The sequence below is a fragment of the Saccopteryx leptura genome, chromosome 1, assembly GCF_036850995.1.
Source record: "Saccopteryx leptura isolate mSacLep1 chromosome 1, mSacLep1_pri_phased_curated, whole genome shotgun sequence".
NCBI classification, from domain to species: Eukaryota; Metazoa; Chordata; class Mammalia; order Chiroptera; family Emballonuridae; genus Saccopteryx; species Saccopteryx leptura.
In genome coordinates this window covers 7,116,549-7,130,873 of record NC_089503.1, presented here as the reverse complement: position 1 = coordinate 7,130,873, position 14,325 = coordinate 7,116,549, and the positions used below count along the sequence as shown (strand labels likewise).

Here is a 14,325-nt window from a genome sequence, read left to right as displayed (position 1 = left end):
GTTTGGTCTTCCATTGGCTCAGGCCCAAAGCCTTGACATCATCTGTGACTCCTCTTTCTCCCACACCCATGTCCAATCTCTCAGCGGATCCTGTCGACTTCACCTTCAAAACAGACCCAGGATCAGACTCTCACCACCTTCTCTGCCATCCACCTCTGGCCTCTGCCACTGTCGTCTTCCATTTAGACTCTTGCAACAGCCCCTCCTCCGGTCTCTCTTCTGCCCTCTCCATCCTGCCAGAGGGATCCTTTGAAAATCTGAGTCAGGTCTAGCCAGGTCCAGTGGCTCTCCTGCCCAGAACCTTCAAGGTCCCCACTTCACTCAGAGGAAAAGCTGAAGTCGTCATCGTAGCCTTCAGATGTGTGTGGTCTGCCTGCAAACTTCTCATCCCAATCCCTCCCCGCTCCCTTTTCTCCAGCTGCTCTGGCCTCCTGGCTGTTCCTGAAACTCACCAGGTTCATATCTACCTCAGTGCCTTTGCCTTGGCTGTTCCCCTAGCTGGAATACTCTTCCTGCAGATTTGAGTGCTCTGCTTCTTCACTTCCTTCAGGTCTCTGCTCAAGCAGCAGAGTCCCTGACCACCTTCCCCTCACCCACCCCCAGGGTTCCCTGGCCCCCTAGTCTTGTTCCATTTTTCTCCTTTGCACTTACCACTACCTGAAATGGTATATATTTACTTGCTGGTCTGACTCTCTCAATAACCAGGGTTTCTCAGCGTCGGCACTATTGATATTCAGGGTTGAGTAATTATTTCTTATGATGTGCTTTGTAGGATGTTTAACATCATCCCTAGCTCTTCCTAGATGCCAGCAGCATCCCTCCAGTGGGACCACCAAAAATTTCTCCAGACATTGTCGACTGTCATGTCTCCTGGGGGCAATATTGCCCCCAGTGGAGAACCCCTGTCCTAGCCGACTGTGAGCTCCAGGACGGCAGGGGCACTGTCTTGTTCCTTGTTGTATCCCCTGAGCCTCGTAGGTTCCTGGCTTATAGATGCTACTAATAGGGGTTTGTCGAAGAATGAATGAATGAATGCATGAATGAATGCATGAAACTCAGCTAAGTGAGGAACCAGGCTCAGGGCGACACATTGGGGGAAGCTGGGATTCCGCCTGGAGAGAAAGCCCACTTGCTCCCCACACACTTGCCCAGTCTTCCTCAGAAGTCAGACCATGCTAGAATTGGGAGGTCCCTGGAAATCAGCAAGCCTGCTGCAGGTGGGAAAACTGAGGCGGCGAGTCTCAGAGTGAGTCAGTGGTAGGGCTGGGACTCAGGCCTCCTGACTCTTATTCTAGTTCTCTTCTTGCTGCAGGGCCCCGAGGAATCCTTTGAGCACCATCTGAGAGCTGGGCATGAATGACATCAAGGAATGAGAATGAGAGGAAGGCATGACAGGAAGAAGGCATGGCCTAGACAAAGGGACTGAGGTGGATGAGCTCAGGATGTGTTTAGAGAATACAGAGGACTTCACTGGGCTGGAGCGAGGGACATTTAGAGGACAGCGAGGCATAGAGAAGCAGGCTAAAAGGCTGGCCTCTATTGTGGGGCCAAGGAGAAGAAGCATGACAGGAGATCCCTGTGGCTAGTGGCTGGTGGGTGGAGAGGGGACCAGAGGCCAGGGACCAGTTAGGGGATTGTTGCAATAGTCTGGGAGAAGGGAGGGAGCTGGCTGGAGAGCTGGGCAGCAGGGCTGGCCAGGCTGGGGGAGGCGGCCTTTGGAGGCTCCTTAGGGGCGGGCCAGAACCTGGTCCAAGGGTGTGGTGGGCCCAGTCATGACTCGGGCAATGGCCAGTGCTGGGGCGTTGGAGGGGAGGCTGCAGGCCGTCTGACTAGTGGGCGTGTCAGATCAGAGGTCAGGACTCTAGCTTCAGTCGGGGTGAAGAGGGCTTGGGGTGCAGGCAAGGGAAGCAGGAGGAGGGAGCTCAAAGGCCAAATTCCAGATGGTCTGGCTGGGCCTACTTGTCAGTGGAGGGGGCTTGAGTCAAGGGGGGGCACCGGTAAAGAGGAGTGTGGCACACCTAACCCCAACCAGGCTGAGGCAGAGAGAGAATGAGACTCGATGATACATCTAGGTGCCCAGTTTGATACCTGGCACCCATCTGCCCGGTCCAGGTTGGGAGAGGTGAGGTCGAGGCAGCCTAAGATCTTCCTGCCCTAGTCAGGATGGGGGGCCCACAGCCTCAGAGGGCTGGGGGTGAGAGGGCAGAGAGGGGCTGGTTGTGGTCTTCCTCGTCCTGTTGTCCTGTTCAGCCTGACTCATTGGGTTCCCCTTTTGCATAGAGAAGATGCTAAGTGATGCAATAAGTGCTTGGCGCATGAGGGGGATGTATGAGTGGATGCACGGCTGGGTGGAAGGGCAATTAAGTAGGAGAATGGGTGGAGGGATGGATAGGAGGACAGATGGAGGGAAGGGAAGATAGATAAGAGAATGAGTAATGAATGGATGGGTGGTAGAGAGATGGATAGATGGATGTTAGAATGACTAAGTGGGTGGATGGCTAGATGGCTAAATGGACTGGTGTGTAGACGAAAATATGTTTGGATGCATGGTTGGATCCAGGGAGTCAGGCAGAAGAGCGAGTCCATTACTAGCCGCCCCCATGATGGATGACAATCTCAGAATGTAACTCTATGGGCCTGTAGGTGTGAAGCCCAGGTGTGCAGGCAGCTCAGCTACCACTGGGAAGAGTCGTACGTGATGTTCACCACACAGCCTTTCTCTGTTGGGGCCTGAGGCTAATGTGTCTTCCCGTCTGGAAAAGGGACAGGCTCAGCTCATATAGGGGGTCAAGAATCTGGGGTTACCTCTTTGATCATGGCCCTATGGAGAGAGCTCACCTCAGGAAGGGCAGGGAACCAGAAGCCCAAGTCCCCAGAAGGAGCCTTGTCCAGCTACTGGGCCGAGCCAGAGAGTGGTTCGGGATGCAGTGTGTGGGCTGGGGGTGGGGTGAAGGCGGACTGCAGAGCGCTGGCCTGAAGAGGGCCCAGTGGGACAACCAGGATGGGGGAGGTCAAGTGTAGTTAGGGGGCGCCCCCTGGGCGGGCGTCCTAGAGCGCCTTGGCACGCCCTCCTGCTGAGCGAGCACATTGTTTTATGTACAAATCACCTCCTTTTTCTTTTGTCCCATCCCCCCACTTCCCTCCATTCCTAAATTCTTCCCAAACCGCCTCAGCCTTTGGGCTGTTAGGAGGAAGGGCTCTCCAGGTGGGTGGGAGCCCGCAGGAGAGGAGGTGGGAGAGGGCCTGGGCAGGAGCGGAGAGGGACAGGGACGGCAGTCTGGGAGCAGTTCAGCCTTCTCTCCCTCCCCGCACGCTGGGGCCACGCCCTGTGCACTTCAGGATGGGAGAGCCCCCTGGGAAGAGGGTGGTGCCCGGACTGGACAGGGTGGGGAAGAGGCTTGCGGAAGGTGGGGCCCAGGAAGAAGGGGCATTGTCTCAACTTTGTCCCTAGGTTGAAGACTATGCCAGCTGGAGGGGGCTGGGGATGTCCTTGCAATGGAGGGGAGACTGTGTGAGTGTGTCCGTGGGTGGGCCTGGTGTCTGTGCATGACCATGTGCGTGTGAATGTGTGTGCATGCACACACGTGCTTCTGCACAGGACCGGCATTGCTGTGCTGTGCACAGCTAGGTGATGTGTGTGTCCCCACAGGCCTGCACCTGTGCCCACAGCTGGAGGGGCAAAGCGTTTGGCTGCCCCAATTGTCCAACCTGAGCCCAGCTGGGGCCCCAGTCCTTCTCCTGGCAGATGCCTGACCTGAACATCTGGCCACATCTGCCCATACGGAAGGGAGTCCTGGAGCTCCCATTACAGCTAGAAGGGCCCAGCCCTCCCCCTCAGTGTACACAGCCCAGAGAGGAACTTGCGCCAGGTCACATGGCAGATGGAGGCAGAGCATAGACTGTCCCTGAATCTGGGGACCCTAGGCCAGGACAGATGCTCTCCTTGTCTTTACTGCTCCTGTCCTCCCTCTGGTGTCCTTTGGTTATGAGGCTGCATGGCCTGTGCTCTAGGGAGGTCCCAGTTTGCCCTTCTCCGGTACCTATGGGAGTGGACCCCGTGGTCCTTGTGGTGTCTGTCAGAGGCCTATCACTTAGGGTGACCAACTCATCCCAGTTTGCTGAGGACTTTCCTGGTCTTCGCACTGCACGTCCCCTCTCCTGGGAAGCCCCTCAGCCCCAGGCCAATGAGGATGGTTGGTCACCCTGTTGCCAGGGACATTTCTCTTGCCACCATGTCCTTCCCACTGCTGCACCCTTCTCCCCTCGGCCTGGACCCCTGGAACTTCCCCCTTCTCTCCTTGTCCAGCCCTCTTCTTCCTGCGCCCTCCCTGTCTCCAGACTCAGGCTGCAGAGCCTCTTCCTCCCTGTTCCTCTCTCTCCCCAGTCTGTCAGGCATCTCTAGCCCTCCTGTCTGTCTCTGGGGCTCTCTCCTCTCCTGTCCCCAAGATTGCCACCTAGTTGGTTTCTAAAGTCTGTCTCTGTTCTCGCTCACAGCCGTGTCTCCCCGCTCCACCTCTGGTGTCTTGCCAAGTCTGTCTCCCTGACCCTATCCTTGGGTCTCTGGCTCACCACCTTCCCTGGGTGGTCCAGGCCTCCCTCCATCCTCCCCACCTTCCCACCGCAGGCACCCCCGCCCCGGAGCTGGCTGGGGTGGAAGCCAGGTCTGGGGGCTGTGACCGGCAGGGAAGGGGAACCCAAGCAGACATGATATTTATGTTAGGACTTCAAAGTGGCTCAGAGCCCGAGGCAGGGATGGTGGGGGCTGGCGGGGGTGGGAAGCAGTGGGAGGGTGGCAGGCACAAGCCAGACTAAGGTCAGCTCTGGCCCCTCCCTGAGGAAGGTCTCCTTGGTGACACACACCTCCCAATGGGACACTGAGACCCAGAGTAGGGACAGAACGGGCTATTTTGGTGCAAAGTTCCAAGAAAGGCACTTCCTGTGTCCTGGTTCTGTCCCTGGCCCCATCCTTTCTTCCTGTCACCCTGCATGAGCGGCTGGGTCTTCTGCGCATCAGCCTGGCCTGGAAGGCAGGGGGCTGAAGGGGTGTCAGGAGCAGGGGACTCCATCTAAGCTGGGAAACATTTCTGGTGCTGGGACGGCCTTGCCTTCTCAGCACTCTGGCAGAAGTCTCCCCTGGCAAGGCAGCGAGAGTCCGTAGCCCCGCTGTCTTGACGGGGGCCAGGCAGGTCTAGCCCCTCAGGGCCTCTGGTGTCCACTTGGGTTGAGAGCCCCAGGGGCCAAGATGGCTGTGAAAATCACCCCACCCCTGCCCCCACCCTTGGCCTAACCCCTGCTAAAGACACCCAGCTGCTGGGAATAGAAAGGCGTGGGGTCAGGGGCCCAAGCCGAAGTGGGAGGGGCCAATTGTCTCATCCCGGGGCTCTGCTGTGTGTCCTAAGGCCCCTCCCAGGAGCCAGGCCCAGCAGACATCCCTTCAGGCTTGGCTGCCCCCTCAGGAGGGCCCTCCCCCAGACTTGAGGCTTGCTCTGGACCCAAGACCCTCTGGTCTAAAGGCCACCTCAGCCCCCAAAGACCCTGCCCTGGGCCAGTCCCCCATCCCCCACTCCAGACCCTCCCCAGGCACTTCCGGTGAATCACCCAGGCTGGAATCTGATGAGCTCAGGCTCCCCACCCAGTGCTGCGAGCTCCTGCTCTTGCCTGGACAGTGGGGTCACCGCACCCCCCACAGGGGGATTTGCAGCAGCTCATCGCCCCCACCAGCATCCATGGAGCAGGGTGGCTGAATGGCGGCAGGGATAGGCCAGGGCTGGGAGGGAGATTAGTCAGAAGGGCTTGGATGTCTTCTGTATGAGCAAAAGTTTAAAAAGTATGTGTGTGTCTCCGAGTTTGTGTCTGTGAGACTGAATTTGCACGTGTGTGTGTGCCATGTCTGAGTGGGGGACTTGGGTGTATCAGCAGCAGGCCGGCATGGGTAGGTGTGTCATGAGGTTTCTGTGTAGGAGGTCATCACAAGTCTCCGTGTCAGCCTGTCTCCGTGTGTGTGTCATGGAGTCACCTTCTGAACAGCAGAAGAAATATGTAAGGCAGCGGTTCTCAACCTGTGGGTCGCGACACCGGCGGGGGTCAAACGACCAAAACACAGGGTAGCCTAAAGCCATCGGAGCAGTAGGCGGCCCCTTCCTCAGCCCTTTCCGGACCTCTGTTCCCAAGATCCCCGTTTGCAGGACGGCCCCAGGGCCCCACTGCAGAGCTGCTTCTTTCCTGGCACGAGGCGTGGGTCTTCTGGGTGCCCTGAGCCCGCCAGTGTCCTCAGGTGAGAAGGGGACCTGGCCTGCGGCTGGAAACAGGGCGTGCCCGCCCCTGGCGGTAGCTCTGTAGAAGGCGCTGCCCGAGCCCCAGGAACCGAGGAACTGTTTAGGCTGAGTCGCCCCGAATCAATCACTCCGCGTGTATTTACTAAGTGCCAATTCCGGGCCAAGCATTGTTCTAGGCCCCAGAGATTTAGCGGGACCAAGGCCAACCTGGCTCTGCCCTTCCAGCGAAGAAGACAGACAATAAACAAACTCACACATGGAACTACGGTGACTGTAGAGGTGATAAGGGCAGCTCTGCCAAGGAGGAAATGACTCGGTACTCCTTGAGAGATCCCGGCGTCTGGGTTCCAGCGCTCCTCTGCCGCCGCCGAGGTGGACGCAGGCAAGGCGTGGCGCCTCCAGCCTAGACTTCCTCTTCCAGAGGCCAAAGGTAGAAGGCTGAGGGACAGGAGGGGGCAGCACAGAATCCGAGCCCAGCGTAGGCTCTCAGTGACTGCCCGGAGCACATCCGCTGCCCTCTGGCTGGGGCTGGGGGAGTTTGGCCCATGCAGACATTGGATTGATGAGCAGAAGGGGAGATCGTCCTTCAGTTTCGGGACTGCAGAGTCAGAAGCCCCACACACCCCGATGTCCGAGCCCTGTGCTCTGTAACAGGCCGTTTTCCCTGAGCAAGCCTTAGTTCCCTCACCTGTTAAAATGGGGATAATGAGAGCAGTCACAGAGCAGCCTATCATTGCCTACTCCGCCTGGAGCCCCAACCCTTGTACCACGCCTCTTGTTTACGCTGATTTACCTGGCCCAGCCCCCTGAACCCCTGCTGGGGGCAGGGTTGCTGAATTCCCGGAGCCAGGAATTAGGACTCAGTAGGGAAAAGGGTGGGAGCAGTTTGCAGAGGCCCCCAAGACAGGGGCCCGGAGCCTCAGCCAGTCCTAGTTTCCGTGAGACCTGCTCCACACCCAGCCCTGGGGTTCTCTAAGCACCCCCTGCGACCATTCTCAGTCCTTCTTCTCTGGTTGGACGTCCTTTGTTGGGTTCCCAGAACCCAGCCCTCCCTGAACCTCCCGGCTTCCCGCAGCACTGCCCTCTACTCTTACTTATCAAACTCCAACCAGCGGGCAGCATTTATTGAGCGTCTGTGAAGTGCCCAGCAGTGTGCGAGGCACTGGGGATGGGCATGGGCTAGGGAGGGAGGACATATGAAAGCTCAAGGGGAGACTCCCTCTCAGTGAGCAGCCGTGGTGGCGGTGGAAGTGGGAAGGGAAGCGCTGCTGGTGGCCCAGTGAGAGACTTGGGAGCCCTGCACCTGGGGTGCATGTGGTTTGTCTGAAATCCCGACACCCAGGATTCCCACCTTCCACTTGTCACGTAGGCTGATGTTCCTTAGTGCACACGGCCTGAGGGAATGCCTTGCAGACTAGCTGCGGTCCTCCTCCACCAGGGGACAATCCCCTCCCAGAGAGTGGTCCCTGACAGGCTGGCCTCGTCCAGAACCCCGACTGCAAGGGAGCTGAGGGCTGGCCGCTGCAGCCCCTGCTGTCCCCAGCTACCTGGCGGCTGGCGGAAGGAGCACAAAGCCTGGGACTCCCCATGCTGCTGAGGCCCTGGAGCCACCCTCCCGGTGTCACCCACCCAGCTTCCTGGGCCACATGCACCCCCTTGTGGTCATTGCCAGCATTACCTCTGCTGGGCCTTGAGGGTTAATTTATTGGTGGCTTAGAACAGAGGGCCAGAGGCTGTAGCTGGCACCTGATGCCCTGGCTTGGGTGGGGGAACCCCTAATGGCTGGCTGTGTCAATCTAAGGAGTCACTTTCCCGGCCATAATAAGCATGACCTCGTAAAGCTCCTGAGTTAAATGCAGAGAAAATGGTTTCTTGAGTTAAATGCAAAGAAAATGGTTTCCAAGCTCCCCACTCCCCCATCTGCTTTGAAAGCCCACCTCCCTGTCCAGTGTCCTTGGGATGCCAGAGGGCCTGGGAGACGTCCCATCCTGGGGAGAGACTGGGACTCAGGCGCTCCTCCAGCTGGACCTTATTTCCAGGACCTCCACAGGGTTGACGGCAGGACATCACCCTTCGGCAAGTGCAGAGAACAGCAGCACTTGGAGGGGTGCGGCAGGCAATGTTAATGTCTCACCTCCCTCCTTCCCCTTTCTATAGTAGGGGTTCTGCTTTGCAGCAAAACCATCCATTTTGATCCCTGGCAGCTGTCTGGAAGAAGACAGGATGCCAGCGCACCCCTACTTTACAGGTGCGGACACTGAGGTTTGGAGGTGCTAGTCCTCCGGGTGGGCTGGGGCAGGACTGGAGCCCTGAGCCCTTGCTGCCCTCTTGAACCCTCCTGACACCCAGGAGCAGGTGGAGCCTTTCAGGGCCCCGAAGCCCCCGACTTGGAGGAGCTGCCTGGCAGTGGCCCTGCCCCAGCTGCCACAGTTGGGCACACTCCTTACTGCAGGCTAGCCGGCCTCCAGCTGGGGTAGAAGGGTGAGAGGCAAAGGGCCTTAGGACCTTGGTCTGGACTCCCCATCCCTCCTCAGCCTTACTCCAGTGCCCGGATGTGGCCATTCCAGCAGTCCGCCAGCAGGTATGGCCATAAAGATAGATCTCAGGTGACATAGTGGCAGGCGGGAGAGTCTAAGGGGACTGTGGCCCTGGTCAGTGGAGCTGATGGCTCTGAAAGCCCCTCCCAGCAGGCTCTGTTCTTTCCCAAATGATTCTCTGGCCACTGCCAGCTACTCCTCTGCTGCCCAGCTACTCCTCTGCTGCCCAGCTCCCCTCGGCCTCTGGCCCTCCAGGTTGAGCAGGGCCTCCCCTGGCCTGGGGATCATCCCTTGCAGTAGTTGCTTCAGACTCTCCCCGGCTGTCCCTGGGGCTGGCTTTGACCTCAGTGTCTCCATCTCCCCGGCCCCCTTTCCCCTCCTGCCTGCCCTCTGCCTCTGGCCCGCTGCTGCTCTCCTCCGTGGCACCCCCAGCTGAGGCCCCCTGGGGCTCAGGCCGCTCTACCCAGCGGCGGTAGACAAGGTAGCCGGTTGTGGGAAGCCTGTGGGCCAGGGCTCCGGGGGGCAGGCGGTGGTAGCCCTGGTCCTTGTACAGGAAAAGGCCGAATGTGTCAGGCTGGGTCACTCGGAACTTGGTGGCACAGAGCTGGTTCAGGGTGGCAACTGAAGCCCCTGCGGGCACGGCCAGAGTCTTGGAGGTGCAGCCACTGCTGGGGTCCTGATAGGCCACGCGGAGGAGGTGCTGTGTAGGAGGAGAGGCAAAAGTAATAACTCAACCCTGTATGCTCAATTCTGGCTGCAAAGCTTGAGGTCTCAGTTTAGGCTCTTCAGAGACAGGGGCGGGTGGTATAACTCCAGTGGTAGAACCAGTTGGAAAAGGCTCTTTAGACAAGGTGAGCTCCAGGGGGGGCCTAAGGAAGGGAGGGACGTGCTCAGGCTAGCTAGCGAGTCACACTGCAGGCCGGAGGGAGGAGCCCAGCGCCCTCTGCAGCCAGACAATTGGACAATCATACTTAGAGTTAACTCTGTGAGCTGAGTGCTTGTCCTGCATGAACTCCATCCCAGGATGCAGGTACTATTATCCCATTTCATAGATGAGAAAATTGAGGCACAAATTAGTTATCTAACTTGCTCAAGCTCCCACACCAGAAAGTAGCAGAGCCAGGATTTGAACCCAGAATGTGGCTACAAAGTCTGCAGTCAACCAAAGCGAGGGAGGGGAGGGAAGGGGAGGGGAGGGGAGGAGAGGGGAGGAGAGGGAAGGGGAGGGATGGTAGGAGAGGGATGGTATCTGGTCTGAGAACAGCAGGCCTGAGCCCAGGTGGGAGGGGAAGGGGAGCATTGCCTGGAAGCCTGACACCAGGGGAGGGCAGAGCCCCACCTGTGTCCCTTCCCTCTCCACGTCACGACTCAGTTTCCTCATCTGTAAAATGGGGATAATGATGGCTGTATTCTGTGAAGACTAAGGTAAGGGCTGAGCCCCTTGAGCAGTGAGCACAGTGACAGCACGTGGAATGTACTCTCCCTGGAAAGGCGGGCTTTAACATTTGTCCCACATAGGGTGCTGTTTCTATTGCAGAGCGGTGCAGGACCAGCCTTGGTGCCGCTAGGGCTCAGTCTGGGGCAGACAGCCCGTTACCTGGAAGCTGTGGCTCGCCGGCAGGCGGCGCTGCTCCCAGAGGCAGAGAGAGCGCTGCAGCTCCTGCGAAGGGCTCAGCGGGAGGGTGTGGGCCTGGCTCAGGCCGCTCAGCAGGGCCAGGCTGGCGGAGAGGCTGGTCAGGTAGTAGCCGCCTGGGACACAGGAGAAGAGTGCAGCTCAGGATGGGGTTGGGTGACATGTTCCCTCTGCCCTTTCCAGCTTAGCGGAGGCCGTGCGGGCGCGAAGGCACACTAGCCCGACCCAGCCAGGGAGGTGGCGTGTGCGTGGGGCCCCTCACCCTCTCCAGTGAGCAAGGCGGGCTCCAGCAGCTCTGACATGTACTCGGCCTCCAGCAGCAGCTCGGGAAGGTTGCACTGGGCCAGGACCAGGCTCAGCAGCGGGAGGAACTCGTCGGCCCCTGCGCCCTCTCCTGTGTGGTAGTTGAGAAGAAAGCGTCAGCCTTCGCTGGGGCCCCAGGATCAGAGTCCACTCCTTGTCTTAGACAGTGACCCTCCCTTCAAACTGCCAGGCCTGGGACAACATGTTCTCTATGGCAGCCACGAGCAGAGGCTGGGGAGAGGATGCTCCCCAATCAGGGCCTCAGTTAGACCGTCTGTGAGATGGGAGCACTGGACCCATCTTTTCTCCTGCTGTGCCTTTCCTGGAATCCACCTGGGCAGCCGGCCTCTGACAGCACGGAGCCCGTGGGAGGTGGGGGGACGGGCGTACCCAAGTGGGCCCTCAGGGCCGTGTAGAGCAGCTTGCAGGCCTGCAGGAGCCGCTTGACCTGTGCGCTGGGGGAGTAGGCACGGAGCAGCTGCAGCAGCTTCTGGCGGACCTGCTCTATCTCCACCACGGAGGGTGGGCTCACGCGGGAGCCAAAGGCTCCAGGGCCCTGGGTTCGGGCCAAGCGAAAGCCTTCAGACAGGCGGCCCAGGGAGCCGTCGGCAGATAGTCGGCGCCGCAGTCGGGTCACCAGGATGGGCCGGAGAGGCTTCAGCACCGAATGATGCAGCGACTTCTCCAGGACACATTCTGTGAGCAGAGGAGAGCAAGGGGTGAGGGGATCCAGGCTGGGGTGGGGGCAGCATCCAAAGGAGAAGGGGCGCAGTCCGGGAGTGACAGGGTTGAAAAGGAGGAGGGATCTCGGCGAGGCCAGCGAGTGCAGGGACAGCAGTGGGGGTGACATTCACTTGAAGGGTGGTGAGACCAGAGACAAAGGAGGGCGGTGTGGGGAAGTCAGATGGCTGAGCCAGCGCAGGCCTGGGCCGGAGGCTCACCCAGTCTGTCGGGGGGCAGCAGCTTCTCGGGGCCCAGCTCAGCGCTCAGCATGGCCCGCGCCCGGCTCAGGGCCTCGCGAATCCCCTGCAGCTCCTGGCGCTCCGGGCCAGCCCGCACCTGGGTCAGGAGGTCCTGCACCAGCTGGCCCACAGCTGTGTGGCGGTCCTGCATCAGTGCGGACGCGGCCCGGGCGACCTGCCGCTCGGGGGCCAGCAGGGAACAGAAGGCAGCACTCATGGACCGAAGCAAAGGACGCCTGCGACGAAGGCGGGGTGAGCTTGCCGGACTCCCTTGAGAGCCCTGGGTCCCCTCCTCCTCGGAGCTGCTGGGGGAGCCACAGTCCACCTCCTGGAGGGAGGGCAAGGAAGGGAGGCCAGGGCTGGCACCCCCTGGCACACGGTACCCCACCGAGCTCTCCCTCCGCAGAAGCTGGTGAGGGGGCAGCCTTTCTGTCTGGTTGGGGGCTGCTCCTGGCAGCACCGGGACAGGGGGCGGGGGCACAGCAGGTGGAGACAGGGGGCTGGAGGTCTCTGTGGATACGCGCACTTTGAAACTCCTGAATTTCTCCCGCTTGGTGGGGCCCAGATCCCCTGGGAACAGGGGGTTGAAGAAGCACAGGGCGGCTCCGGTGCCCTGGTCCAGCTCCTGTGAGGACCGTGGCTTCAGCCTGGGCAGCAGCGGGCCTCCAGATGGGCCAGGTGGAGCCTTGGTGTTGAGGGAGGAGCTCCAGAACTCTAGAGAAGAAAAATCAATTAGGGTCTCCGAAAGAATCAGGGGTCTGCCCAACTGAAGGCAAGGTAAGTGTGCCCAAGTGCCCCCCCTATCCCCCTTGGCCTCGGTTTGTCCATCTGTGAAATGGGCAGCAGGGGAGCCCTTACCAATGCCCAAATGGGAGATGGCTTCCAGCTCCTTGTGGGTGGCTGCCTGGCGGATGGCCCTGGGGAGCTGGAGCTGGAGAAGGAGGATGTCCCTGAGGCCAGAGAGGGGGCAGACAGTCAGGGGTGAGGGATGCCTGGGGCCACAGGGCGGGGAGGGCAGGCTGTCCGGGATACTGGGTGCCTGCGGGCAGACTCACCGGGTGTGGCAGTAGGCACAGATGAGCTGGACTAGGTCCGGGAAGACGAGCTCAGATCCCTCCAAGGAGATGCCTGGGAGATGAGGTGCGGCTGTTCTCTATGGGATCCTCCCGCGGGGTCCAGCCTCTGCTCCCACCCCCCTTCCCTCCAGGCCAGTCCCTCTCACCCCCCGGGCTCTCCTGGATATAGTGACTAGAGACGAAGGAAGGGCCACTGGCCTCAGGCAGCCGCACACACAGAGCCTGGCACTGGCGAGTGTTAGATTTCCGCACCAGGAACGTCTGAGAATGGAGGGGGTCAGAGGCTCAGGACCTTCCTGTCCAGCCCATCTCCCTCCCAGCCCTGGCAGGCCAGTCTCTGGGGGTGGGGGCGAGACTCACCCCCGGGGGCTCGGTCCTCAGCACGTGCAGCGCCGCCGCTGCGTTGGCCCGCAGCTGCAGCCACACAGGCCGCGTGAGCAGCAGGCGCTCCCGCAGGCTCACCGCGCGCCCGGGCCGCTGGGGCCCACCAGCCTGCCCCCCGCCGGCATCGGGCACATCGTACAGCGGCTCCTGGGCCGGCCTGGAGGCAGGCACCGGACCTGAGCCACGTTCCGGGAGCTGAGACCCTTGCCCACCCTTTCCCCCTCCTCTGCCCTGGGACAGAGCCTGCCCTGTGGCCCTCCCTGCCCGCCCTGGCTGCCCAGCCACCTCACTAACTTTTCTCTCTCCAGGTGCTCAGGTGTGGGGTGCGGAGGGCTGGGGGTGCCAACAGGGCCTGCTCCCGGCTCCCCATGGGTTTCCATGCTGGGAGCTCCTTGGGTTACTCCTGGGACTCAGGAAGACAATCCAGCCTCCAAGGCAAGAGCACATTCCCAGCGGTGAGTAACACTTCCTGAGGGCGGTGCGCCCTGTCACACCCCGCCAGTTAACTCTTCTGCGTCCACTCAGCCTGGGCAATGCCCACTTGTTCTCTGTTCTGGGCCCAGCCTGAGGGGCAGGGGTTCTCCCCATGCAGGTGCCACTCGGAGGGCCCCAGCTGTGGGGCTGCCGCCTCCACACACAGACTCCCGCAGCAGCGTCCTCAAACCACAGGTGGGAGGGAAGGGGTTAAGCAGGGCCTGTCTCCTCCCCTCAGGCCCAAGCCTCGCCCTTGGGGCATCTGGAAGTCTGTGGTCAATTGTTCATCTGTCCAAGCCTTGGGGTCAGCCTTATGAGAGTGCCTCCTACTGGTCACAGATGACTCATTCCTGAGCCTAACTTGGGTTTTGGGATTTCAGGTTGTCATGGAGAAAGGATGCCCTGTCTCCATGGAAACTAACCCGTTTGCTTTAACTGAGGTTCTGGGGGTGGTTCTAACACTCAGCACTAAACAGGGGGGAGTCTGGCTGTGAGGTGTCAGCACATGGCACTGCTGCCGGCTGCCTCCCACGCACACAGGCCCTGCCATCCGCCAAGCCACTGGGGCAGGTGCAGACATGACCCAGTCTCCAAGCATGGAGCCCCCAGCTGCCTTCCCCTTCTCAGGCCACGTGCTCTACCTGTGCCACGTGTCGCTCCAGACTTTGTTCACCAGCACCA

General features: G+C 60.2%; 1 protein-coding gene across 1 annotated transcript; it reads right to left on the bottom strand.

The window, feature by feature from the left end:
- Positions 1 to 7,279: 7,279 nt before the first annotated feature.
- RIN1 (Ras and Rab interactor 1) lies at positions 7,280 to 14,240 on the bottom strand. Its single transcript, XM_066349970.1, has 10 exons — positions 13,465 to 14,240; positions 13,147 to 13,327; positions 12,933 to 13,047; positions 12,766 to 12,838; positions 12,569 to 12,660; positions 11,690 to 12,424; positions 11,139 to 11,444; positions 10,708 to 10,839; positions 10,410 to 10,561; positions 7,280 to 9,512 (listed from the first exon to the last, which is right to left on the bottom strand). The coding sequence occupies exons 1-10, from the start codon at positions 13,548 to 13,550 to the stop codon at positions 9,024 to 9,026; spliced, it is 2,361 nt and encodes a 786-aa protein (XP_066206067.1). The 5' UTR covers positions 13,551 to 14,240; the 3' UTR covers positions 7,280 to 9,023.
- Between the last annotated feature and the right edge of the window lie 85 nt (positions 14,241 to 14,325).